The sequence below is a fragment of the Hordeum vulgare genome, chromosome 7H (assembly GCF_904849725.1).
Source record: "Hordeum vulgare subsp. vulgare chromosome 7H, MorexV3_pseudomolecules_assembly, whole genome shotgun sequence".
NCBI classification, from domain to species: Eukaryota; Viridiplantae; Streptophyta; class Magnoliopsida; order Poales; family Poaceae; genus Hordeum; species Hordeum vulgare.
This window is the reverse complement of record NC_058524.1, coordinates 79,803,563-79,830,761: the sequence shown is the minus strand read 5'-3', so window position 1 is coordinate 79,830,761 and position 27,199 is coordinate 79,803,563. Positions and strand designations below refer to the sequence as shown.

Sequence of the window (27,199 nt, the reverse complement as noted above, 5' to 3'; positions counted from 1 at the left end):
CTTCCGCCTGCATTGACGAGGTCGGCCTGCGCACACGCCAATGCCTTCCGACGACGCATGTCCAAGCGCTCCTCGGCGGCGGCATGGTGGCGCGGCGGCGGCGGCGGCGCGAGAGGCAGAGAGAGCGCGGCGCGAGAGGCAGAGAGAACGCGGCGACGGCGCGAGAGGCTGGGCAGCGCGCTGCCTTTTATGGGCGCGCGGGACGCGGCGCCGCAAAAATGACGCGCGCTAGCGGTTCCCGCGCGCGCGGTTTCCCGCCTCCGTTGGAGCGCGCAATTCTGTCCCGCGCGCGGTAAAATGCCGGTTTAGCGCGCGCGCTTTTTTGCGTCGCTGTTGGAGATGCTCTTACTACTCCCTTCGTTCCTAAATATAAGTTTTTTAAGAGATTTTCATTGGATGACTACGTACGAAACAAAATGAGTGAATCTACGTTCTAAGTATGTCTACATACATCCGTATATAATCTTTTAGTAGAATCTATAGAAAAGACTTATATTTAAAAACGGAGGGAGTACTACACGTAGCTCGATAGCCCGAGCCTAGCCATACGAACCAAGACAGCTAGCGTCGCGTGTAGTAAATGGAAACCCTGCCACGGCGAAAGACTCGGTAGGTCACGCTGCTGCACGCCTCTGCACCGCTGCTGCTCGTCGTCGTCGTCAGTCGTGAAACATGCACCATTAACTGAGAGGAGTACGTACTGTCTCAAATTAAACTCACACTGACAGGCGTGCAAATGCTAGGCAGCGGCCATGCATGCATGGATCGATGGTCAATCGCCATACATGCATGTAGCTCCCCTTATCAATCGATTCTTACATTGGTTGACCCACACCAACTAGCTTGCTACCGTCGGAGCTAGCCTCAAATCACACGATGGCCGGGGCCTCCGACTTGTCGAGGCAGGGCGCGTCGGTGACGACGACGTTGGTGTAGTCCGGCGACGACGACGACGACGAGCCACCGACGGCGATGGTCACCGGCCAGCAGTAGTACGTGGCGGGGTCGCTGGTAGTGACGTAGTCCCCGCTGGCCATCTCTACGTGGCTGTGGAAGTCCCCGCGCAGCATCATCTCCACGCCGTCGATGCTGCGTCCCTCGAAGAGCGCCTGCACGTACCGCATCGGCACGTCCTCGCCCGGCGTCATCCCCACCCTCACGATCGCCTCGTGCGCCGTCTGCTGCAACACGGGGATCGACTGCGGCAGGGGGAACTCGGCGATCATCGCCGGCGCCGCCGCCGACGCGCTCGAGACGTCCGTGAGCCGGACGGTGACGTTGGTGTACTCGACGAAGGCGCGCCCGCTGGGGTTGTTGGCCCTGAGAACGAAGTTGAGCGCCACCTCGTTGCCCGGCGGCGGCATCGACGGGATCGAGTCGACCGCGACGCGGCCGCCGGAGAGCTTCAGCTGCAGCTTCTCGGGGCGGAGCATCACCACAACGGCGCGAACGATCACCGCCACGGCCAGCATGGTCACCACGGACGCCACCGCCCACCGCGCCACGTACAGCCATCCGAACCTCCTGGCCGCCGTCTTGCCTTGGTCGGCGGCTGCCATTTGCACCAGTCTGGAACTCTGGATGTGCGCGTACAAGTGGCAACTACTGGCTAAGCTACAGTCGTTAGAGATGCACGTAGCATGCATCAATAAGCTAGCCACCACTGCGTACGTCTTCGTGAATGAGATACACTCCCGGTATCTATTTATAGATAATTTGTTCTCGGTGACTGATTTAATTATTATCTGTTTTGCTATTTCTTTTTCCAAAAAAATAATAATATTAATATCGTGAAGATATCAATTACAACCGGTCTCTATATACCAACTAGATGTCCAAAGACAACAAAGATACACACAATCAAAAAAATTAAAAAAAAAAACAGAAAAAAGAAAAAAGACCACGCCACGGTGAGCAATCACTAGCAGTAACGGCACTCTAACCACCACCAAAGACAACAATCGAAATACAAAGAGGTTCTCCAAAAGCAACGCATCCAACAAGAAAACAATGCACAAGCGTTGTCATTGCCCAATCGAAGATCTTGGACTTTCACCCCGGAAAAAAGTTCGAAATCCCCAAAAAACAATGCCTTCCACAACGCCATTGCCACGTACAACCAATAAAGGCCAGACATTGGATTTTCATCTTAGGAATCGAGACTCGGCACTCGAGGGGCGCCACCAAAAATGTAGTCCTCCAGTGCTGTCAGCCCCGCTAACCAAGGCCACTGAAACAAGTCACCATACACCAAGCACACAATCTTCGTCACATCCAAAATACTCTATCATCGAAACTTGAAGACCTCTGATCACAGCCGCCATAACTTTCCCCACCTCCGTGAATGCCTTGAGAATCTTAACTTAGACATGTCCTATAACACCAATAAGAGAGCTTTCACGTCGCGTCCTCTTAAGGTCGTGTTGGCTGATGATAAGACCGCGTTCGACCGGAGATTTTTCAATGTAGATATCCAAGAGCGATATACGTCAATCTATTTAGATCTTCATCAGAAAAGACCGAAACTCACCAGCTGCCAGATCCAAGAGGTTAACATCAGGTAAAAATAAGATTTGGCGGAAGAAGAATGTTAGGGCCACCACCAACGCCATAAGCAACTGCCGCATGCGGGCGGAACAGTAGGGTTTGGCTAAGGTCGCCTCGGCTCACACCGCCCGTCGTCCTGATCCAGCCGTCGTGAGTAGACATGCCCCTCCCACGCCATCGGTTGGCAAGCAGCAAGCCAACCAACGAGGGGATCCCATTAGAGACTCCTGAAACTACTGCGCCATCGGGCCCTGCGTCCGCCCGACGCCTCTGCTCCGACTGGTTGCCCCGCACCAACCACTACCGAAGGGAGAGGGGAGAAGTTGCCCCGCCGCTGGCCACCGCGAGGGGCTTTGCCCCGCGGCTCCGCCCGGTGGCGACGACGGGGGAAGGAGGAGGGGGTCGCTAGGGGTTGGATCTGGCGCTGCCACCAGGGTCGCCCACAGGGGGATGACGCGGGGGCAAGGCGGTTTCCGCTGCTATTTCTCATATGTCTGAAATTCGTTTTCGCATGAGTCACCTTCTTCCTTCCTTCCTTCACGTCGGACCGGTGAACAAAAATGTTGCTGGAGAAGATATCCCCACTATCCATTTTAAAAGGAAGTCATTACCCCACTATCAATTTTAGCAGAAACCATTGACCCACTATTTATCATAGGGGAAAACCATGCCCCACTATTTATTTTACGGGTGGTGGAGGGGTTCGCAGGGGATCGAGGAGTTCTTCCGTGGCCTGACCAGGCTTAAAAGGAAGGCCGGGGCGATGGCTAGCATGACGGTGGGGGGGGGAGATCGAGTGGAGGGTTGGTGTGATGACAGCCGCCGGATGCGAGGGACGATTGCAAGCGGTTATATTAGGCACGTGTTGGCCGGCGGTTGCGTGAAGAAAGAGATGATGGAGGTTACTTATGTAAGATGTTTTTTTGATACCTGATAAATAGAGGGTCCCTTAAATTATAGCCCACACTTATAATGACCATTTTTACATGACATGCTATTTGTAATTCAGTTGTGTGAAAAGAAAATTTGAACTGAGTCCCTAAGGGTAAATCCAACGGTTAGCAACTATTTTTCCTTAACTGGACTTCCACGGGCCGAACCGTCGCCCCTCGCCACCCGTGACCGGCGATAGTGCCACACACAACTCACCATCCTGCCCTGTTTGAGCCAGAACCCTCCTTCATCCCTCTGAACCTTCCCACGTCAAATTTGTGGTGCCCCTGCACCCTCTATCCGAGCGAAGAAGCACGGCCGACCGTCGATGGCTTCCTCTGGGCTTTGCCTAGAGAGGAGGGGGGCGCCGACGACGATGAGGGAGAGGGTGGACGGAACGGGATGAAGGCAGGGAAGGGCCGGTGCCGCTCGGGGAAGGAATGACGCGGGCGTGTGAGAGATTGGTATTTGCAATGTACTTCCTATGTACCTAAATAATTTTAGTTGAGGAGAATTAAACTAGTTCTTTTTAACTATAATTATTTAGGTATAGAGGGAATAGAAAACATTCATGTTGCATGCTTATATGATGAAAGAAATACATTAGCGATAATGTGAAGAACGAATCAGATTTTGCGGCTATTTTCCATTTAGATATGGAAGACTTGTGTCCGATTTTTAAGCCACAATTTATGATGTTGTCGAGAAGTTTGAGATTTGATGTGCTCATATTGCTCATTTTCATTTCCTAGCACCGGCGAGTAGATGGGTTGTACTGCGCTCTTGCCGTTCGCTGGCTGGACGACGAGACGGTGAGCACAGCGGGGAAAATTACCCTGCTGTGCGTTGTGTTGGACAGGGCTGGGATCCCCGCGAGGACCTGGACATGGGAAAAACCCCGGCCCGGCAACGGATCGGGATAATACCCGTCCTGGTTTCACCCCGCACCATTCTTACTTGTGCGCATGCACCATACAAAGTCCATACACATATCGACAACTTCTAGCTAGGAGGGGAGACTAAGTTTTTATTGTCCATGGCGACCAGCACTGGGAAGTTCACTGATGGCGTGTGGGGCCCGAAGCACTACATCCTGGCGGCCATCGGCGTGACCCTCGCCGTGAGCGCCGTGGCCGTCGTGACCTCCGTGATCCTCAGCCCCGCGCGCATCGTCTTCTCCGTGACCGCCACCTCCACCAACCAAGTCCAGGGCGCGCCGGTGTTGATCCTAAACTTCACCGTCGACGCCGCCAACCCGAGCGGCCGCGCGGGGGTGGAGTACAGCTCCCTCACGGCCAGGCTACGGGTGTACAGCGCGAGACACAGGGCGGCCGCCTGGGTGCAGACGGTGGTCCACCAGGCCATGCCGCTCTTCCAGCCGTCGGCGAGCTCGAGCAGCTTCCGTGCGTCGGCCTTCTTCGACCAGCGTTTCTTGGTTAGTAGCTCCGGCGGCATCGACGGTGAGGACCCCTCAATTCGAAAAAATGTCTCCGGCGGCATCAAGGGCGACCGTGCCCAGCGGGCGCCTCCCATGGCCGTGCTGGTGAGGGCCCAAGTCCGGTTCAAGGTCGGGCTGGCCTACTCCCGCCCGTACGACGTCGAGGTGTCCTGCCAGCCCGTCGACTTCTTCACCGCCGCGGCCGCCGGTACGAGGATCGGCTGCGCTGCCTGACTGATCGATCGATCCATCTATGCCTAGCTGTTTGTGTCGATATGTGAATCTCTCTAGACCTGCATATCCATTTGTTTCGACAGTCCAAATCATATGCTATTTTATTTCTCCAAGTGAATGGTTCTGCTTTGCTACCACGAGGATCAGCTGTGTTCTTTTGGTTTTTACATCCACAGTATATAGGATTATTCAAGAAAATTGTTGATGGAAAGGTTATTAATTACTCCCTTTGTTCAAAATTATTTCTCGCACTAATAAATAAAAATGAGTGTTTTTAAAACTAAAATACATCTGTTTTTATGATAAGTATTTTCAGAAAAAGGAGTATTTGCTTTTAAGAAAATGATTCAGTTCGGCCGATCGATGTCTCGCGTGCGTATGCTCAAAAATCATCTAGAAACATCTTATAGGACAAGCAGCCTTATCCATTCGTCAGCACTTCGTTCCGAATCTCAATCCTAACGAGGAAAAATTCTGCTACATTATTCTCATTGCAAAACTCCTTCCGCAACAACACTAATGTTGCAAAAAAAGCAAAGATTTTGTTTTTTGCAATACAACTTGTCATCCCCAATCCTTATCCTCGTGACCAGAAATTTCTGCACTATCATTCTTATAGCAAAAGTCATTCGGCAACGACATCCATGTTGCAAAAAAGAAAAGATAAAAATGAAATTTTCACAAAATCTTTGTTGGAGCATCGTGTCCGCCTGCGGTAGCTGTCACGGCTCCGCCTGCTGCAGCTGGCCTTCGAAGAATTCGAAACCCGCCGCCGATGCCCATCGTCATGCGGCGAAGGAGCTTCTGAATGGTGCATATGACCAAACGCCCGATGGTGTATAGGATGTAGAACCATGCTACGACGGGGAAGGTGCTCCCTAGTAGTCGAGGGACATCGCCATCGCTTCCAGCCAGCTTCGAAAGCGGACGCAAGGTGTCCGTACTGCTGCATGAAAAGGTGGCTACATCGTGGGAGAGAGAGAGGAGCAGAGCTAATGGAGGGGGGGGGCTCCTCCCAACGATTAGCCACCCCATTAACTTATAACAGGGGCTAAGCTAATTAGCTTTCACTATTATAGGAAAGCTAAGCATAGTAGTTGTACGTAACGTATTATTGAGAAGGCAGGCTATCGTAATTTGTTTACGGCTTAACGGCCAGTTCATACATTTACTATAGCAATGGCCCAAGCCCAAGTGGTACAAGAGTTTATGGCATAGTGCGATCCCAATTCCACCAGTTCGTCACCGTAAGACCGTCGACTGCTTGTGCGGTGACATGGTCGTCTGCCATCGTTTGAAAGTGGCTGCCACTGGTGCTTGTTGTATCTCCTTCGCGTCCAAATCTAAACACTTGCACGCGTTGCTTATCGATGTGACGCCGTCGCTAGCTTTGTCGACGCAAGCATGCTATCTTTGAGGGAACTCACCATTCGATGAGTTCTCAAGGTATCAATCTACTCTCGAACTGGAACAAAATCGTATGAGACCAGGTCTCATTCTCCATCGTGTGAGACCCCATCCACATGATGACACGTGTTTTCCATCAAACACAATAAGCTACGCAGAAGGGGCGAACGCTGGCGCTATCCACGTCGGCGAGGCTTTACTGTACGCAGCGATGAAAAAAAGGAAAGAAATCTTATGAAGGAAGTAAAAGGCCTCTATACGCAGCCCAACCCAAACACTCCACGTTCTCTACCACCACACACAACCTATCCTCTCTCTATCTCTCGTTCGCATCTTCCTCCGGCGGCATCTTCTCGAGCGAGGCGGCAGCCTGGGAGACGCGGTGCTCCCGCCGTCCAGATCAAACCGAGCGGGAGGGGAGAACAACCACCGCCTCCTCATGTTGCTCGTCTCCACCGCGCCTCGTCTGCGCCGCATGGTGATGACCGGCGGCTTAGCCGGCGTTGGTGGCCGTGGTCGATCCCTCGACTTTCGTAGCTTCTGGAAGGCCGGCACTAACGAGGTCCCCAGCCTCCGCGAGTTCCACGGTTCGTCTCTTCCATCCCCAGCCTCCGTGGTTTCCGCGAGATCCCAATGCCGGTTGGTTTGCCCGGTCTCAGATGCGCTACAGATGGGGGACCCATTTGTTGGATAGACTGCTGGCTTCAAAATCGAGCATGGATTATTTGACTTTTGCAACTGATGGTTTAATTGTTGAATTGAAACTGGAGCTTCCCAGGGGCATGTTCTTCACTGGCGTCATGAGAGAGTGGGGGCGAGGATGAGGCCCCTTCATTTGGCAAGGTAAGATCCACGCTTCTCTTTCGGTTTTCCATCGAAATGTTGATTCTTAATCCTAGATTAGCAACTTCCTTACAAGAGCAAGAGGATATCCAATATGTTATTGTCTACAAGTAGTTGGCTAATTTCTTTCATACCCTTTATATGATTGACTTCTCCTATTTCTGTTCTGATTTGTTCTTCCTTTTGCTGCTCCTTTGGATTTTTGTTGGGGTATTTTAGCTGTTTGTTGAGTGTTTGGTCCTTTGATTTTAGCTATTCACTTTCTTTTTCTTCTCCTTCTTTCTTTTTTTCTTTTTCGATGATCTTCTACTGATCTACACTGTATGGTTTATGTGTTGTTTCGTCTCATGATATTTAATCATACATTCATGTCACATGTTGTTCGGAGAAGCTGAGGAACATATCGCTGCTGACGAAAATAAGTGAATCTGTGAATTGGAGGATATGTTCTCACCTTCTTAATGCTCACATCCTCTTCCCTTTAATTTGAATGCTACTTAACCAGCTTCCACTGCCAGCAAATGAAAAAGTCTCTGGGGCATTAGACTATTCAGGGTCATTTTGTAGTGTTAAATTGATTTAAAGGCAAACCTGACCAAGCAAAACTAAACCATCCGACTATTATGTTAAAAGGTTTGGCACTTCCGATGAGAAATGGTAGAATTTTAGCTTAGTTACTTAGCTTGATGTCTTTTTCATAGGATAGGTTTGGAGCTTGCGTCTACTTTTCTCTAAGTTGGAGACTTAGCTCCAATCAATTTATAATATTCATCTCACTTATTTATAAATTTAGCATATAATTCTTCTCATTCAATGATATTGAAGCCTCTTCCATATGCCAATTCATTTGGTTATCGGCTGATCCGGTTAAGGGTTTCATTTTTCATTACGCTTTTATGCTTGGAGCCCTTTTTATTTTCTGCTGAAGGCATTTGAATAAACGTGATTACTGTCCCAAACTGTGCAGATGTTCCACAGATGGTCCAATGGTGGATTATGAGAAGAGAATTGCATTAGGAGATCTTGTAGATTGTGATAGCTTCCAGGTTATTGAATTGGACCTGATCAATGCTTTTCTTGCATGATTTCTTTCATATGTGGTTATTGATATATGGTTTCCATCTGCCCTTGACAGTGTTGACAATGCTCGCATGCACATAAAAAACATTTTAAATCGGTTGCTGCGGGTGGCGGTGCTCTGGGGGTGCAAGGGTAGCGTGGTGCACAACTCCGACTGTTGAAGACACCGCGGCACAACCGCGTCGGTCTGTGTGCACCCCAAGTTCTTCCACACCAACCTGACCTTTCATAAGTGGGTGTTCGGAGGTTTGGCGCCCTTGCCTATCCATTCTCTGATTCGGTTTGGTGTGGTGGAGATGTAAGTGTCTGATAGTCTTCAGTTTGTCAGAACAAAGGGTACGAGGTAACTACAAGATGCATTGCTTGCTGGTTTGTTACGATATTTGACCTGATGGGAGATAAGATGAATTACTTGCTGGTTTGGTATGATATTTGGCCTGAGTGGAGATAAGATGAATTACTTGCTGGTTTATCTGAGTAACTTGGTTGCACTAATACTAAAAACACATGTTATCTGTTTCTCCCTTGCTATTTCTATCTAGGGAAGATTATAGTTTGACCATGGAGTAGAAATCAAATGCTTCATATTGGAATGTTTGTTCGATAAGAAGGTACAAAAACTAAACGGTGTTCTCATGGCTTTTCTTCTTTATGTTTGGTGTTCAAGATACTTATGCCACCATGTAAAATATTTATCTAATAACTTCTCTCTTGGTGTGCAGCTATATCTGAACCTCTTGATAATGCAGTAGATGAGCTTTGTAATATCTTCTAACATCTTATATGAACTAGATACTCGCTAATTTAAATTGTGCGATCATACTCAAACGCCTGAAACACGAAGTATTCTGTTGTAAGCTGAAAATTTGTGATGTCACATTCCCGTTTCTTGAAAAACACGCTATACTGCTATCGCATTTATTTGTTTATTTTGTTGTATTTGTGTATTATAACACAATGCTCTATTGATCAACGTGTTGGTAACTTCGCTCCCTAACACATGCCTCATCACTGATGGCGGCGACATGGAACAACACTTCTGTGCGATTAATACTGTAACTTTGAGAACTGAAATTATTATAACCAGTGTTACAGATGCTTGCCGAGGAAAAGTCCTTCCAGCAAAAGAAGAACTGGAGGCAGGTTTCCTATCTTGACCAGTATTTCCTTTTGTTCCTAATTGTTGGCTCTTTCCTATGGAAGCTCTGAAAAAAAATGAAGAGGCCTAAAATTAAGGACTAATGCTTTTGACATCTGATTTGAGAAAACTGATTTACAGAAATAAGTAGAAAGTAGATTGTAGCATTCATCATTGCTATCTTATACATAGACAGTTGGCGTCTAGAGTGACGCCGTCGACGAGCAAGTCGGCGTCTGTGAAGCTTCGCTGGAGCCATTCCAGCTCTTCCAGAGTCACAAGGAGAGCCTGAAGTCAGGGTACGTTCAGTCGAGCACACTCGCTTCTTTCAGAATTTATATATAATCATTAGAAGTTCAGAACGAGTCATGCCAAAGATAAGAAGTGGAACACATTTGCAGGCAGGGAAGCTGAGGAGCCAGGACACCAACGGTGCTAAGCCATTTGCCATCGAGAGGACAATGGCTGCCATCAGGGACCTCCAGACCAAGCTCAACATCTCCCTCGCCTCCGTTGATGCCGTGTTTCAAGAGGGTTATCGCTGTCCACGACGGCGAGCTAATGCGGTAGATCGTGGAGCTCATCTGAATGTACATGTTTCTGTTATAGTGTGCTCGATCGCTCCTTGATGTGTTGTATGTATAGACTGGCAAGGGTGTGGTGAATCATCGGCTATGCGCACCGGGTGATGAAGCGCATGGAGGACGAGGCGAGCACGCGGAAGCATCAAGGGCCTGCCGTCGCCGCCGCGGCCGACATCCACACAATTTCTATTGATATATCTTATGTTGCCAAACAGCAAAATGCTCCTGTCGATGCTTGCATGTGATGACATGGCATTTCAGTTTCTTTCTCGCATGATGTTCCAATATAATAAGTCAATCGATAATTGCATGTACATGTGTTGCTATCAGATTAAAAAATGGAAGTGAAAAAGGCCGTTCATCTACCTGGCACCGCCCATATGCCCCTCAGACGGCGCGCCCTGGGCGCGCCCCCAACAACTAGTCAATCATAAAGCATCTTTTTCTCCAAAGACATCCCCCAATCGAGCAACCTGTTTAAGGCCCTCTTTGGAACCATAATAGATTATGATAATCTGGATTATGAAGATAGATTATATAATTTGGTTTATAAAAATAATCTAGGTGAGCATGTTTGGAGGCTAGATTATATAAACTGTAATCCAGGTTTTACATTGCATAATGACTTGTATGTCCTTTGTTTTTGTTTAAAAAAGAGGAGGATGGCGGTGGCAGAAATGTAATTATTTTCAACTTTACAAGGGTAATGGGTCGTTACCAATCAATAATCTGATTTTAGATGGGCTAAAGTAGATTATGAGTTTTTAATAATCTGCCATCTAGCTTTTATAATCTACACCATAACATGTCCTGTTTGGAGACATAATAGATTATAAAAACTGAATTATACAATCTGAATGGTTTCAAACAGGACCTAACTCATGGAGTTCACAGTACCTGCGTCTTCTCTCGTCTTAATATAAATTAGGACCTAGCTTCATCTAACGGCGCTACAAAAGTCAAAGCCATGAATGGAGCAGAACCAATCTCTCGATTATAGCATTCATGTTCTTTGTTCTCTTGCAAAACCACCAGAGGAGCCTACTGGTTGCTAGTCTACTCCCTCCGTCACGATTTAGAAGACACAGTTAAACTTGCGTGCGTTTTCCAAAATAGACAAAGATTAAGGCACGTTGCATTTACTCCTAGCAGCTAATTAGTAGTGTTGTACTACTTCTATATGCATGTGTAGTGTGAATGCTATTTTTTAACTCATTTCACAGCCAATCAATAACCACCTAGGTCCTAGAGAATTTGCATGCACGTCTTCTAAACCGTGACGGAGGAAGTACTATTAGTTGTCTTGTCGTTGAACAAGAATTCCACGCGGCCAACAATCATCCGCCGAGTCCTCGATTCAACTTGTTGTCGTGGAAGAAACTAACACCCCCTTCATAGAGCGACGATTAGGGAAAGGGACCCGCTGTGTGGATCGCCTCGAAAAAACCGTTCTTGCCCTGGCCACAGGCCAAGGCTGGCCATAGTGGGAGTAACTTAAGTAGTATCATAATCTTGGAACTAGTATACATGCTGATGTGGCAGATAATTAAAAAAAGAGGGTTAAAGTAACATAGATAGATACCGTAACATGTTAAATGCTATGCTACTATGTGTCTTGCATGTCAATAAATAAAACCATCTATGATACTAGTTTATGATACTATGCACTATAAAGATAGTATCATACCATAGTATTATATGTATGATACTACTATGGTATTATATGTATGATACTACTATATGATACGTACTACTTCCTACTATGACCAGCCTTAGCATTTTCGACAAGCTAGACAGTAGTCGGCCGAGAAGGCTTGCCTTTAGAGCAAGTACAATAAGGTATAATCAGCAGCCTGTAAGAATTAAAATACTATATTTTTGTTGAGTTGGACGAGAGAGAAGATGAAAGAGAAGGGAAGCGGGCTCTTCGTGAAAAGCTAGCTCTAGCACGTGCTCCTAGGTGCTTTGTTAGAATGAAAGGTGAGCCATATATGATAATAATAGTACTCTTTTATAGCTAACTATTGTATAAGCTAGCTATAAGATGGACTATAAGACTGCTTATAGCCAACAGTTGGCTATACTATTAACCATGCTCTTAGTTGGCCGCCGCTGACCGATGGGAATTTGGCGGAGACATGAAGCTGAGGAAGAAGTTGCTTTGAGATGAGTGCTAAACACGTGTCGTTTCCTGGGTAGGGTCTCGCGAGATGGACTGGTAGCGCACGGGATAGGATTGGAGCATCCCAACGGTTTGCACGCTTTCACGTTGGCTTGCACGCTGAGTAGTGAGTACTAGCTAGCACTTGCAGTACTCCGCCGCTCGCCGAATCCAGCTCACGCCCGGCCGCGATGCGCCCGCACGCCACGAGCGTCGAGAAGGCGACCGCGCCGTATGGGTCCTGGGAGTCGCCGATCAGCGCCGCCGCTGTCTCCGCCGCCGGGAAGGCCATCGAGGGGCTCGCCGTCGCCGGTGACGGCCGGCTCCTCTGGGTCGAGACGCGCCCCGAGGAAGGAGGGTACGCGAAATACAACCCGCTCACTCCCTCTCGCTGCCCCCATCGTTCACAGCGCGTGACGCTGATGCTTTGACTTCCCTCTTCTCTTCCCCAGACGCGCGGTTCTCGTGAAGGAAGGGGCCGGCGCAGGCGGCAGAGGTTCGGATGTGACGCCGCAGGAGTTCGCCGTGCGGTCGCTGGCGCAGGAGTACGGCGGCGGCGCGTTCGCCGTGCAAGGGGATGTCGTCGTGTTCTCCAATTACAGCGACCAGCGCCTGTACAAGCAAACCATTGGAGGTGCGCCTGCATCTCGCTGTTGATTGCTTGCTTTTGCAGTGGTACGGGTATATTCATGGGTAGGTGCATATTGCTTCTGCATAGCACATTTGGCACTCCGCACATTCTGTTTTGCAGTAGAATTACTTGACTTCTGCATTTCTTCAGACAAGTGTTCCTTCATATCAGTTTCAAACTATTTATCTTCTACTAAAGTTGTACTACAGCAGTACTAAAGCTGCGACATTTAATTTGGATCATAGGGATTAGAAAGCAACATCACCAGAAACCTGGCCTAAAATAGTTGTATTATAATTTATTCAACTGTAACTTCAATTTGGCTTGCAAAAAAGCGGTTCTGCATCTTTTTGGCCTATATAGTGATTGGTCAGTTTCAAAAAGAAAAGAAATAAGGCTATCCTGTAATGGTGTTTCGAAATGGCTCCTTTTTGTTGGTTTCAGATAACTCGCCGCTACCTCTGACACCGGATTATGGTGGATCGGTTGTCCGCTATGCGGACGGTGTCTTTGATCCTCACTTCAGTCGTTATGTCACTGTAATGGAAGGTGATTAGTACTCCATATATAGCATGTCGATGGTGCTTTCTACATTCTTTTAAGAAGAAAAATGAATCCAGTTTGACCACAGATCACCGCAAGAGTAGCTCAAATCCCATCACAACAGTTGCTGCTGTGAGCACAAGTGTTGAAGATGTTAACGGTAAGAAGAACCGATGACTATACACATGTTGCATTAATTTGGGCTTAAGATCCTTGAGGATTATACAAATAATGTTCTCAATGTTTACCTTAGAACCAATTGTGCTGCTCAGTGGGAATGACTTCTATGCCTTTCCACGCATTGATCCAACTGAAAAACGCATGGCATGGATTGAATGGAGTAACCCAAACATGTCATGGGATAAAGCACAATTATGGGTTGGATATTTTTCCAGCAAAGGGTAATCTCTTATTTGCATGATTTGTTTGTTTCAAATTATTTGCATGCTTGTCTATTGCACTTTTTTGGGTGAAAAAAGGACGTGTACTTTACCAGCTGCTATTCCACGGAAGGATGTGCTTACATCCTTTTTTTTGCAATATACTGAAGCATGCTGTTGGAACATTTATTTATCAGTGTATTTTTGAATAACCACGGCGTGACTGCACATTTTAGATCACTCTAAACATATAGCCAGTTCACGGGAAACGCTTGTCTTATTAGGTTTTATCTAAACCTTATTTTGTGGGTTATTGTAGCACCAGATGATCAATTTGATCAGATTTTTTTAATCCTTTATTCTGAGAAGCAAAAGATAAATGATTCAGTTGTATGTTGATTCAGTTATGCATGAATGCTTCTTAATCTTCTTCTAAGGTTGTCATTTTTATTACAATGGTTATTTGTGCAGAGAGGTGGAAAAACGTATTTGCATTGCTGGTGGGGACCCAGCGATAGTAGAATCTCCTACTGAACCCAAGTGGTCTTCAAAAGGTGTTTGTATCTTGGCATACTCTAACTTCGTGTTCAAACTTATTCCATATTTTTCTCCACATGAATAGTTGATTTTCGGTATGTTAACTTGTTCAGTAGCTACTTCACCAAAATAAGACACGTTATGTTTCAAAATCTCATTTAATTAAACTACTTTTTCTTTAGGTGAGCTGTTCTTCATAACTGACCGACAGAGTGGATTTTGGAACATTTATAAATGGGTATGATTTTTTCTAACTTGTTTATCTCTAGCATGTTGTCCATTGAAATAACTTTATTCCCAAGTTGTTAAACTATTTAGTTACAGCATGGAGTAGCCGGTAATTGATGTATGTCCTTATTACCCAGGGGTGGACCTAGAAACTATTCTGAGTGGGGGCAAACTATAGGAGTGGGGGCACACATTATACCAATTTAAATAGTTTTGGCATTTTTTTCTCAAATTTCGAAATTCTACTGGAACTTCAAATTTTGAGTGGGGTCCTAGGCCCCCACTCCCTGAATGTGTGTTTGCCCCTGTTATTACCATTGCCATCTTTCTGTATTTATTACTTGCACCTATCTTTTAACAATTCAGTTTCCTGTTTTTAACAAATAACTGCAGCATTTTACTTTCATCGGTATCTATTCACAGGAACAATTGTGACAAACCACTTTGTTATTGAGTTTTTATTTTGGCAAGACCATTAGCTAGGTTGGTATTACCACGTTGAGGACCTACTATCAAATCACTCTAATTAGGTGTGCGTTAACTAAGAATTAGATTCTTCACACATATTAACATTTGTTTGGGGAATTATTTAATTGGTTTTGTCTTGCTATTGTGCCGATTCATGTATGACAGGATGAGCAGAGCAATTTAGCCATGCAAGTATACTCACTTGATGCTGAATTCTCGAAGCCAATGTGGGTTTTTGGTGTCAGCTCCTATGCTTTCCTCGGAAATGACGACCAGAGTCAGAAAATAGTTTGCTGCTACAGGTTGTCGCAGTTTTCAGTATTGTCCGTATTTGTTTTATGGTTGTATGTGATTCATAAAGATAAGCCTGTTTTTCTCTTATCCAGGCAGAATGGGAAGTCATATGTTGGGTTGCTGGACCATGATTCAGGGTCATTTTCAAAATTTGACCTTCCCTTCTCTGCTGTAACTAACATAGTAAGTGCAAATTCTGATGACTTACCTTAAGAGCTAACTGATATTTCCTTAATTTTTCACATGATGATGCTATAAATCACATCATGTTGATTTGTTAGGTTTGTGCAGATGGATCTTTCTATGTTGAGGGTGCATCTGCTGGTCTTCCAGTATCAATAGCAAAGGTTCATTAGACTACCTTCATGAATTGGTTGTTCTTGCTAAATATCTAATCTGAGATCCTCCAGTGTGCAACCTAACTTGATCCTATGTTTTTTCACCAGGTGACACTAGATGAAAAGAGAACAATGGCAACTGACTTTTCTATAGTTTGGTCCTCCTCAGAGGACATAACGAAATATACACCCTACTTCAGTTTGCCTGAATTTATGGAGTTCCCAACCGTAATCCCTGGCCAGCATGCTTACGCTTATTTCTATCCTCCATACAACCATACTTTCGAAGGTTCATCAGATGAGAAGCCTCCATTATTGGTCAGAACCCATGGTAATCAATCAAATCTTATCTATCTTTTTCTTGAAGGTACCAAAAAGCTTTGTACATGCCCTCTCTCAGAAGACAAGGCATAGCACATGCTTTCTTCCGTAAAATATTCTCCCCTGATTTCATTGATTATGTATTCTTTTTTGGTGTCAATGTCTTTGACATTTGTTGCTTATCTGCCAGCTTTGTGTTTACACTGTTTGTGCCCGTACGATGATAAAAAGAGCATACAGTAGTCCTAATTGTACTCACCAACTTATCAAATTGCTAAGGCCGGTGAAATGATGCACCAATTGGTTGGCAAAGTATCACGACAGGAAACTGACTACTTCTCTTGGTATTACTGCAATTATTTAGGTGGACCTACAGATGAAGCACGTGGGACTCTTGATCTTAGTGTGCAATACTGGACTAGCCGAGGATGGGCATTCGTTGATGTTAACTATGGGGGAAGCGCAGGTATTTGTGTCTTAACTTTCTCGGCTATCTATCTGATTGAGTAAGAAAACATCCTGCGTTCTATGTACTTGCACATCTGATGCATGGATTATTTAATGATTTGCATTCTCTTATGTACAAAAGCCTTAATCTCTTACTGAAGAACATGGAAGTGTTAATGAGCACTGTCTTTGTTTTTCTTGAAGGCTATGGGAGAGATTATCGAGAGAGGCTTTTGGGGCAATGGGGTGTTGTGGATGTAAATGATTGCTGCAGCTGTGCTACATTTCTGGTATGGCTTATTCAGATTGACTGATCCTTTTAATAATTTCATGTAGCTTCTGTGATCATCATGTTCAGTGCATATAATAAGGTGAGATTAATGAATATGCCTTTTTACTGATGGTAAGGTGGCAACTGGAAGAGTAGACGCGCAACGACTCTGTGTAACAGGAGAATCTGCTGGTGGATTTACAACTTTAGCTTGCCTTGCTTTTAGACAGATTTTCAAGGCCGGTTCTTCTTTATACGGGGCAAGTTTCAAATCACAATTTTTCCTCTCCTTTTTGCTACAGCCTAATACTAGCTAACAATTTATACATTTGTTGACCAGATTGCTGACTTGGCTTCATTAAGGGCAGGCATGCACAAGTTTGAGGCGTACTATATTGACAACCTTGTGGGTAAGGAACTTTGTACTCGTCTTTACTGGGATATGGATGTTCGAATCTGTTTACAATTTACTAAGTAACACCCATGTACCTTCAATATTCCAGGGAATAAGCAGGCTTACTTTGAGAGGTCGCCAATAAACTTCGTTGAGAGATTTACATGTCCGGTCATTTTGTTTCAAGGATTGGATGACCCGGTAAAACTTTGAATTTTGAAGTGTTTGCTGTCATCATTGCAGATTAAGTGATGACACACTAGTTGTCTAGGCAGTTAATAGTAGTTTGATATGTATGGTTGTAGAATTTGATAAGAGAACGTCCTTATTGCCATATCAACTATCTTTAATGAATCAAATGCAACTATTAGTCCAGACAGTGAGGATAGAACGGAACTCTGCTAGGAAACACTGCAGTGTGTTAGTTGTTTACATTCTTATCCTTTGAACTGTTAGGCTTTTTTTTTAAAGATATCTTTGCCAGCTTACACTTATGATCTTCAGGTTGTATCACCAGATCAGGCAACAACAATATACAAGGCTATAAAGGACAAAGGTCTGCCTGTTGCTTTGGTTGAGTATGAAGGGGAACAACATGGTTTCCGCAAGGTTAACAATTATTATCATTTTCCTATCTCGTCATACAAGTCACCACATTGCACCCTGAACAGTAAACAGTGATTTACTTGACCAACTTCGGTTTTCTTTTGTTGAATATATGAATGATGGCTACTTGCGGACTGGAAACCCAGTAGAAATGAACTCAAATATCACAGATGAAAAGCTCATAGCTGATACACGTTTTCTTGGAGCAGGCCGAGAACATCAGGTTTACCTTGGAGCAGCAGATGATGTTCTTTGCAAGATTGGTGGGACACTTCAAGGTGGCAGATAACATTGCTCCGATCAGGATCGACAATTTTGATAAAGCCCCATGATTGTTTCGAAGGACAATTGAGCGTCTCTCAGTTGATGAGGGTGTTTTCGTGCCAACACGCCCACATGATCTCAACCTCCATGAAGCAGAATAAAGGGACTAAGGGAGTGAACTTCCTGGATTGTATCATTTCCTTGTAATCGTTTTAAAGTGATGTGACAAGTATACTGCTTAAGCATCAACTAGTGAACTTTTTCTTTCGGCATGATACACCTCTGGACCAAATTTCAGTAGTGACGAGAGTGGCGGCATTATGATTTATTATCACTGTCCTATTTAGATTCTGGGTTTGGCAAAGTAACTCACCAACGAAGATGAAAACACATTAAAACCAATCGAGGGTCAAAAGTGATTTGTTCTATAGGTTAGAGGTTTGTTCTAAACTATTTTGAAGTTGTAGGATTGAGAGTGGACGTTTGTATTTTAAAGTTGCAGCGCTATAAAAGTTGTAGGGCTATAATGTCACACAATGTTGAATGCTACTCCTTCCATTTTGAAATATAAGGTGTATTAATTTTTCAAGTTAAAATCCTTATGTTTGACCAAGTTTATAGAAAAAATACTAAAATTTATAAAACCAAATTACCAAAAAAGTGAAAATATATTTTTGTGATGAATCTAATGATACTATGATATATATTGATATTTTTCTCTATGAAAGTGTCAAACGTAGGCAAGTTTGACTTTATAAAAAAAATCAATACACCTTATATTTGGTAACAGAGGAGTTATTTGAATTAAAATGGTGTTACATTGTACTCCCTCCATTCATAAAGATAAGATGTTTTGATATTTTAATATGGACAAATACGGACTGAAGTGAATGAATGGTCACACTAAAATGCGTTTATATACATCCAAATCAGAAGAAAAATAAATAGAACATAGTATATTGTGAACCTGCACAGACATCCCATGGAGCTTTCTTACGGGCCAGCCGAAAGGGGGTGGTGGAAAGTTACTGGGGAGATACTTTTGGGTATGGATTAGATCCCACGTCATTCTAGAAACCTTTTATTATGTGTATATGTTTTGACGTCATTCGATCCACTCCAGATGTCTAGCAGTGTTCCCGTCCAACCATTTGGTTAGATTTCATGTGTTCCTAACGTGATCGTCTAACTGTAAAAGCTCAAACAACCGTATTTTCTCATTTTCATTCCTTCGTGCTCCCGCACATGTCTCGTTTGCTCCCTACATGGCATAAAATTGCCTAGTTGACTTTGTTTCCTCGAACCTCCGGTGTTCCAAGCTACATTTTAATCCCAATTGGATTCCATTGCATACAAAGAGGTAGCTCATTGAGTTTTTTCTTTATTAATAATCTATTGTTGCTACGCAACCTTTTGATAACAATTTGGTTCCACTACATACACCTAGGTAGTTAGTCAAGCTTTTTATGATGAAACTAAGCTTCACCGTATAGGGAAGCATGCATGGTTGCGCACCAGACAAGAAAATAAGAATAATTAGAGTTACCTGGGTATATTGTGGTGAATGGCTGCAATACACTGCACATGGTTAGTCCATTGAGAAGCATGATTTACTCAACATTGGGACTGATGATTTATGTGACCTTGTTTTTTATATAGAAAATCAAATGATTAGTGAGCTCACTTTTATTTCCCTATGTGAGCTATGTTTTTTATAAATTCACTAATGTATTGCTAATGTTACTTCAGATTTAGCCAAGGGTTGAGATGTCTCTACAATCACTACGCAACATTGTTTTCGTCTCATATCGCCTCGCTGATATATTGCCAAGGTAATAAATTAACAGAACAGAAATCACACTCATTTTTGACTTTTCATCAAAATTTCTTTAGATGCTTACTCTAAACAATATTTATTTCAAACAAAATTACTTATCATCAACTCATACTATGTTTCATAAACTTCGTCATGTTCTTGACACATCAAATTATTTGTTAAGAGTTCCTGCAGCAATGCATGGAGTATCATCTAGTGAGCATGAAATTTCGAATCCCATGCTTTTTCCTATTCATGTGTTAGAACCACACGAATCAAATAGGCTCGTAGTAAGTAAGCAGAGATTTAAGGACAAAGTTTCGAGAAACATGCCTCCTACCCAAAAGAAAGGATGAGGCCACACCATCTGGCTATGCTATTTGGCTACCTTGGCATAAGAAAAGCGAAAACAAACAAAGGAAGCTTAGCGGGAGAGAGATATGTAGACAAGATAGGTATGAGAGGACTCATGAGCTCGCATGGACTGTTTAGTCTTCTTTTACTTCCTCTTGCTCCTGCCCCGTTTAGAGTTGATGTCGGCACCTTGGCTTCATCCCGCTTCTCCTCGAGTAGCCTCATTGATCGGAGTAGAGATGGCAGAGGTGGTCGACTCCAAGTTGTAGATAGTAGGACTAGGACAAGGTTTAGGTTAGGGTTTGCTTTAAGGGCTTTTGGTGTCATCCTATTAGAGCTTCTCACCAGCTTGTGAGCTTCATACGGTGACTGCCATTCGCTGGCTAAGACCATTTTCCATGGTGAAAGGCAACCGCTGGAGGTGAACCTAGCATAGCTCATGGAAGAATCTCATGTGGATTCTAGAGCTAGCATCTGGAGGACGTGTGATTGCTTCGCCTAGCTCATCATCAACAACATTGTGGGGGTGGAGCTATGACACCCCTCGTCGCCTTCTGGCTCTGGTAGTTGACTGGTGGCCTCAACTTTTCAACCGCTGACTCTGCGTACTAAAGGGTGGCCCTTTGGAGGGGCAGACCCTTGGCACATCTTGAGATTGATAAAGTCACCATGGGCGTATCATTGCCAACAGGAAAATTGTATCTCACTGAACGAACATCACTGAAAGGTCTAATATAAATTTTGAGTAATGGGAGCATCAATGCCAGGTCTAGGATTTGAACCTTGGTGGGTTGGTTCCACCACAAGGAATTTGACCATCTAAGCTAAGCTTAGTCTGTAGGTCCATTCGTAGTTTGTGCCTAGTTGTACTATTTCTTTTTTTTGGTCTTTGGGTTAGACCTGTGGGGATGTTAAATTATTGAAGTTTCTCTAGGTCCACCTGAGTGTTGGAACACGCAGTACGCTACGCTAGCGCCAAATGAAAATCTCTGCTATGCACCCAAGAACATGTTACTCGAAATAAATCACAAGATCGGGTTTACCACTAGACGCACAATCATCACAACGGAAGTAGAGTTGGTGATGAGTGTAGTTGATTAGTCGAGTTGTCTACTCCTCCTATAGCCGATTTCCCATGTGTAGTGATCTCCCACGAAGAGCTCCTCACGGATCCCTCGAACGGTTCGTCCAAGCACCACAAATGCGATGCCTCCAAGGTATCCACACATATGGGGGCAGCGTCAGGCAGCAGAGTGTTATGTCCGATCGCACGACATGGTGGCATGGGGGTGGCCGTGGTTGTCGAGGGAAGAAACAGGATCAATCCTGAAAGGTGCGCCCACTCCCCTTTATATAGACCTTCGAGGTGGGCTCAACACTTGAGGCCCACGGCGAGTCTAGTCTCATTTTCCATTCGGATCCAATCCGAATGGGCTGCAATCCTTTAAGTGTGCGACCCTATAGGTTCACATATACATGGACACGGCCCGAGGCGATAGTCGATAGCGGCTCCCAGCAGAATGGGCCCACTCCCATGTGTGTGTAAATTTGTTAGAGGAACCTCGACAATATGTCATATACAATATTCCTTTTGTTGGAGGACAATCAACCTTTGTTGGAGGAAGAATTATTACAGACAACATAATATCTGCCTATGAATGTCTGCACTTTATGAAACGAAGCAAGTCGAAGAGGAATGGATTATGTGCCTTGAAACTGGACATGATGAAAGCATATGACCATTTGGAATGGACATACCTGAGCGCTATGATGACCATACTGGGTTTTGCACCAGATTGGGTTGATCTTATCATGAGAATGGTGAGCTCAGTTACATTTTCGGTCTTATTTAACGGGAAGAAACTGAATCAATTCACTCCTATGAGAGGGATTCGACAGGGAGATCCACTATCACCCTATTTCTTCTTGTTGGCAGCAGAGGGCCTCTCGTGCCTCCTCAAAAACCACAATGAGTCATCACCTATTCACGGAATTAAAGTGGCACCAACGGCTCCGCCGGTAAGTCACTTACTGTTTGCTGATGACAACCTGCTGTTTTTCAAGTCGAGTAGTGAGGGAGCTACTATGGTATCTTCCTTGTTGGAAACCTACTGCAATGCTTCGGGACAGAGAATTAACCAAGCTAAGTCCTCCGTTTTCTTCAGTAAAGGCTGTGGAAATGAGGTGAAGGAGAGTATCAAGAACATTATCAATGTGCATAATGAAAGTCTGAATGACAAATATTTGGGCATGCCCACAGATGTGGGTAGCAGCAAAAATGGGGCCTTTAAATATCTGAAAGATAGGGTTTGGAATAAATTTAAAGGATGGATGGAAAAGATTTTATCTTCAGGAGGGAAAGAAGTTCTTATAAAGTCCATTGCGCAAGCAGTTCCGGTCTTCTCTATGGCGTGCTTTAAACTTCCTCGCGGTTTGTGCCTCCACATCAACTCCCTCATTAGGAAATTCTGGTGGGGTAGTAAGAACGGTGAAAGGAAGACTAGTTGGGTCTTGTGGGAGGTGATGACACGGCCTAAATATGAAGGTGGATTGGGTTTCAAAGATATTGAACTATTTAATCTTGCCTTACTTGCTAGACAAGCTTGGCGCCTGCTCAAGACTCCGGAATCCTTAAGTGGCAGGATCCTAAAGGCACGATACTACCCTTCCACTTGTTTCCTGGATTCTGAGCTTGGAAATAACCCATCACAAATATGGCGTGCAATCATCGAGGGGAAAGAGATTCTCAAGTTAGGACTGATCAAGCGGATCGCCGACGGCACAACCATGGAGATATGGAACCAAAACTGGCTCCCTAAAGAAGCTTCCATGCGACCTATTGCATGTATTACGGCCCAACGCCCTACCATGGTTGCCGAGCTCATCAATCATACATCAGCCAGATGGAGGCGGGAGTTGATCACCTCAACTTTTTTACCGATAGATGCTGACGTCATTCTCAACATTCCTCTAAGCACCAGGCACTATGAAGATTTCTGGTCATGGTCACAGGACAAGAAAGGCATGTTTTCCGTTAAATCTTGTTATCGCATGCTCATTACTACCAAGCTTCGACGGGAGGCCTGGCTTGAAGGCAGTGGCGGCCCGGCGGACGTCACCAGAGAGAGGAGATGTTGGGATACGATGTGGCGGATCCAGGTCCCTTCGAAGATCAAGATCTTCCTGTGGAGATTGGCCCAGAGCTCTCTACCGACAGCAGACGTTCGACACCATCGCCATATGGCACCCTCCCGGGCATGTGCGATATGCGGGGCAGAGGACTCTTGGATCCACTCCCTACTTACATGCACTATGGCTCGCTGCATCTGGGTACTACACAATCCAGAGCTAGTCGAACACATGATGGCGAGTGCGGAACCAGACACGAAGTCTTGGCTATTCACCATGTTATCATCAGTTTCTGCGACCGAGATGACCAAGATCACAGTAACACTATGGGCGATCTGGTTTGCCCGACGTAAACTGATCCATGAAGGAGAGCATCAAAGTCCAGGGGCTACACTAGCCTTCATCAACCGATTTATAGCAGAGCTGGAACTGAACAAGCCAACATCAAGATCAAACCCTAGCCCGGTTCACTCCAATACTCGGCGATGGATCAAGCCCCCTGCGGGTTGGACTAAGATCAATGTCGACGGTGTAGTTTGTAAGGCCCCCCATAGGAGCGATCAGTGCAGTCTGCAGGGACGACCAGGGAGCTTACCTGGGTTCATCAACCGTCGTCTTCCATGGGTTAACTGACCCTCACATTTTGGAAACTCTGGCTTGCCGTGAAGCCCAATCTTTGGGAAGAGACCTATTATTGCAAAAGGTTGTACTGGCTTCCGATTGTCTGAATGCTGTTCAAGAAATCAACTCTGGATCCGAAGGAATATCCGGCCCTATTATCAAGGAAATCTTTGATGGAAGGAGTGACTTTCAACATATATCGTTTACCCATGAAGGAAGATTATCCAACATGGAAGCTCACCACTTAGCTAGATATGCTCTGCATTTAGGGGAGGGACGCCATGTGTGGCTACTCGAACCCTTTGATACTAATATTATCCCTGTAGTCCGCAATAGTGATCAATAAAGCAGTTTTTACCCCTCAAAAAAAAATACAACATTCCTTTTCCCTCATGATACATGTTGTCGAGCAAGGCGAGTACTTGTCACCCTTGTGATAGCTCAACATCTCTTCTCGAAACCGTGATGCAGATTCCCAAACCGGGTTAAGACTTAACCCTTGTCGCATGACCATGCTTTGTGAATTTGATCACTCGAGAGGGCTCAGGGAATATCTCTCCTTACGAAGGGGAAAATCCCATCTTGGTCAACCATGTCTCGCTGCATGACTCACGACTCACCCGAAAGCTACCTTTATAACTACCCAGTTTTGGAGTAGTGTTTGATAGACCCTAAGTGAGTCGATCCTCATCGCGAGAACATGTGACGACCTCAGGTGTAGGACATGGCATATACATTGTACTTGAGACTAACTTATGAAATATCTCATTGTGTCTCAAAGTGGGTCTGTTCGACTCGGTGAGCTCAATACTCGAGTCCATACTATGAGTTTAGCATCTCTATGCACAGGACTTGTGAAAAATAGTCATCAGCTGAATCGTATACTAGAAAAGGATATGTGTCTGCATAACCTTAACAACTAGGTACTATTAGAACAATCATCATACAATATATAGTCTCACAAATAAGTCACGTACTTACTGATACATATCACTGATGATGTTCAAGGACAATACAAAATACTCATGAATACATAGGAAATGAAATCATCACATCTAGGGAATATCTCCAACAGTCTCCCACTTGCACTAGAGTCAATCATCTAGGCATCGTATGCCCATGGACTTCATGTGCACCTCATGCTTCGACTGCAGGAGAGGCTTCTTTAATGGATCAACAACATTTGTATCTGTGTGTATCTTGCATATGTTTACATTGCCTCTCTCGACAATGTCACGAATAAGGTTCAAACGCCTCAGTATGTGTTCGGTTTTATGATGGTTCCATGGTTCCTTGACTTGTTCTATAGCACCTCTATTACCACAATAGAGGTCCAACAGATTGGACGAGTCTTGAAGCACTCCAAGATCAGAAATAAAATTCTTCACCCAACCAACTTATTTTGCAGCTTCAGAAGACGCAATGTACTCAACCTCTGTCATAGAGTCATCTACCGTATCTTGCTTGGAACTCCTCCAGCTTACCGCTCCTCCGTTCAGAATGAACACAAACGCAGATTGCGATCGACTATCATCCCTATCGGTTTGAAAACTAGCATCAGCGTAACTCTTTACAACGATCTCATCCTCACCTCCATAAACCAGGAACATATCCTTTGTCCTTATCAAGTATTTAAGGATATTCTTTATCGATGTCCAGTAACTCTCACCTGGATCATCCTAGTATCTTCCCACTACGCTTAGAGCAAAGCTAACATCGGGCGAGTACATACCATAGCATACATGATGGACCTGACAACCGAAGAATACAAAATCCCATCCATGCGTCTTTGTTCATCGGGAGTCGAGAGACTCTGAGTCTTGCTAAGACTAATGCCATGTGACATGGGCAAGAAACCTTTCTTGGCATCTTGCATACTGAACCACTTCAACACCTTGTCTATACACGTACTTTGGCTTAATCCAATAAGCCTTATTGATCTATCTCTATAGATCTTGATTCCCAGAATATAAGCTGCTTCTCCGAGGTCTTTCATCGAAAAACTATTTTTCAATGAGTCCTTGACAGATTCAAGCATTTGAACATCATTTCCAATCAACAATATGCCATCCACATATAGGATCATAAATGCAACTGAGCTCCCACTAACCTTCTTGAATACACAATGATCATAGTCATTCTTAATGAAGCCAAACTCTTTGTCCGCTTCATTAAAATGAATGTCCCAATTTCGAGATGCTTGCCTCAATCCATAAATGGATCTCTGAAGATTGCATGCCATGTCAGCATTCTTTGGATCAACAAAACCCTCGGGTTATGTCATATACACATCCTCAGTTAAATTTCCATTAAGGAAAGTCGTTTTGACATCCATTTGCCATATCTCATAGTCAAAATATGCAGCTATAGCAAGAATGATCCGAATTGATTTAGGCATTGTTACACGTGAATAAGTCTCACCGTAGTCAACTCCTTGAATTTGCCGATAACCTTTAGCAACAAGTCGAACCTTATGGACTATAACATTTCCGTCCATATTGGTTTTCTTAAGGATCCATTTGCACTCAATGGCTCGAACGCCATCTGGCAGATCAACAAAGTTCCAAACCTGATTGTCATCCATGGACTTTAATTCAGATCTCATGGCCTCAAGCCATAACTCGGAGCCAGGCTCACCATCGCTTCCGCATACGTGGTCGGCTCGTTGTTCCCCAAGAACAACACATAACAGTCGTGCATATTGTGCAACCCTTTTGACCTCCATGGAACTCGCACCGATTCCACTACGGGTTCCCTGACCAACTCCGGTGTGATTGAATCTCCTATCGGAACATCCGTGTGTGGTTCTCAAATTTCTTTGAGTTGGAATGATCTCCCACTAGCCTTTGATTGAGAAACTCTTTCTCAAGGAAGACTCCATGTCGAGCGACAAATAATTTTCCCTCTTCATGGTTGTAGAAGTAATATCCCAAGGTTTCCCTTGGATATCCCATGAATATGCGCTTCACTGACTTGGGTGTGAGCTTGTCCGACTGGAGTCGCTTGACATATGCTTCACAACCCCAAATCTTTAGAAAAGACAAACTATGACTCTTTCCAGTCCATATCTCATATGTTGTCTTATCTACGGACTTTGACGGTATCCTGTTTAGTGTGAAAGTTGCAGTTTCTAGAGCGTATGCCCAAAATGACAAGGGTAAATCAGACTGACTCATCATCAATCTGAGCATA

General features: G+C 44.7%; 3 protein-coding genes and 1 long non-coding RNA gene across 5 annotated transcripts; 3 read left to right on the top strand and 1 right to left on the bottom strand.

Moving 5' to 3' along the window:
- Window positions 1-680: 680 nt before the first annotated feature.
- LOC123412443 lies at window positions 681-1,870 on the bottom strand. Its single transcript, XM_045105390.1, has one exon. The coding sequence runs from the start codon at window positions 1,644-1,646 to the stop codon at window positions 870-872; it is 777 nt and encodes a 258-aa protein (XP_044961325.1). The 5' UTR covers window positions 1,647-1,870; the 3' UTR covers window positions 681-869.
- A 2,543-nt stretch (window positions 1,871-4,413) lies between these two features.
- Window positions 4,414-5,265, top strand: LOC123409414. The gene has a single exon (XM_045102324.1). It carries the CDS (start codon window positions 4,517-4,519, stop codon window positions 5,150-5,152), a length of 636 nt encoding a protein of 211 aa, XP_044958259.1. The 5' UTR covers window positions 4,414-4,516; the 3' UTR covers window positions 5,153-5,265.
- A 1,741-nt stretch (window positions 5,266-7,006) lies between these two features.
- On the top strand, window positions 7,007-8,911 carry LOC123412069. Its single transcript, XR_006613397.1, has 4 exons — window positions 7,007-7,146; window positions 7,338-7,402; window positions 8,370-8,448; window positions 8,538-8,911. It is a non-coding gene; the product is annotated as an uncharacterized LOC123412069 (long non-coding RNA).
- Window positions 8,912-12,450: 3,539 nt separating this feature from the next.
- Window positions 12,451-18,415, top strand: LOC123407741. Of its 2 annotated transcripts, XM_045100942.1 has the most exons (18): window positions 12,451-12,723; window positions 12,818-12,999; window positions 13,441-13,545; window positions 13,628-13,699; window positions 13,793-13,940; window positions 14,391-14,473; window positions 14,639-14,694; window positions 15,318-15,454; window positions 15,539-15,629; window positions 15,728-15,793; window positions 15,893-16,115; window positions 16,470-16,571; window positions 16,757-16,842; window positions 16,961-17,083; window positions 17,164-17,233; window positions 17,327-17,418; window positions 17,722-17,826; window positions 18,033-18,415. In XM_045100942.1, exons 1-18 carry the CDS (start codon window positions 12,557-12,559, stop codon window positions 18,153-18,155), a joined length of 2,031 nt encoding a protein of 676 aa, XP_044956877.1. In that variant the 5' UTR covers window positions 12,451-12,556; the 3' UTR covers window positions 18,156-18,415. The 2 variants fall into 2 exon arrangements, with proteins under 2 accessions (XP_044956877.1, XP_044956876.1); XM_045100941.1 differs by having other exon boundaries at window positions 15,318-15,629.
- The last annotated feature ends 8,784 nt before the right edge of the window (window positions 18,416-27,199 follow it).

Coding starts and splice junctions, on each gene's coding strand:
- LOC123412443 (XM_045105390.1), bottom strand. CDS start 1,646: ATGCATGCTACGTGCATCTCTAACGACTGTAGCTTAGCCAGTAGTTGC.
- LOC123407741 (XM_045100941.1), top strand. CDS start 12,557: ATGCGCCCGCACGCCACGAGCGTCGAGAAGGCGACCGCGCCGTATGGG. Junction 15,794..15,892: donor TTCCAGTATCAATAGCAAAG/GTTCATTAGACT, acceptor TTTTTTCACCAG/GTGACACTAGATGAAAAGAG. Junction 17,234..17,326: donor CTATATTGACAACCTTGTGG/GTAAGGAACTTT, acceptor TCAATATTCCAG/GGAATAAGCAGGCTTACTTT.
- LOC123409414 (XM_045102324.1), top strand. CDS start 4,517: ATGGCGACCAGCACTGGGAAGTTCACTGATGGCGTGTGGGGCCCGAAG.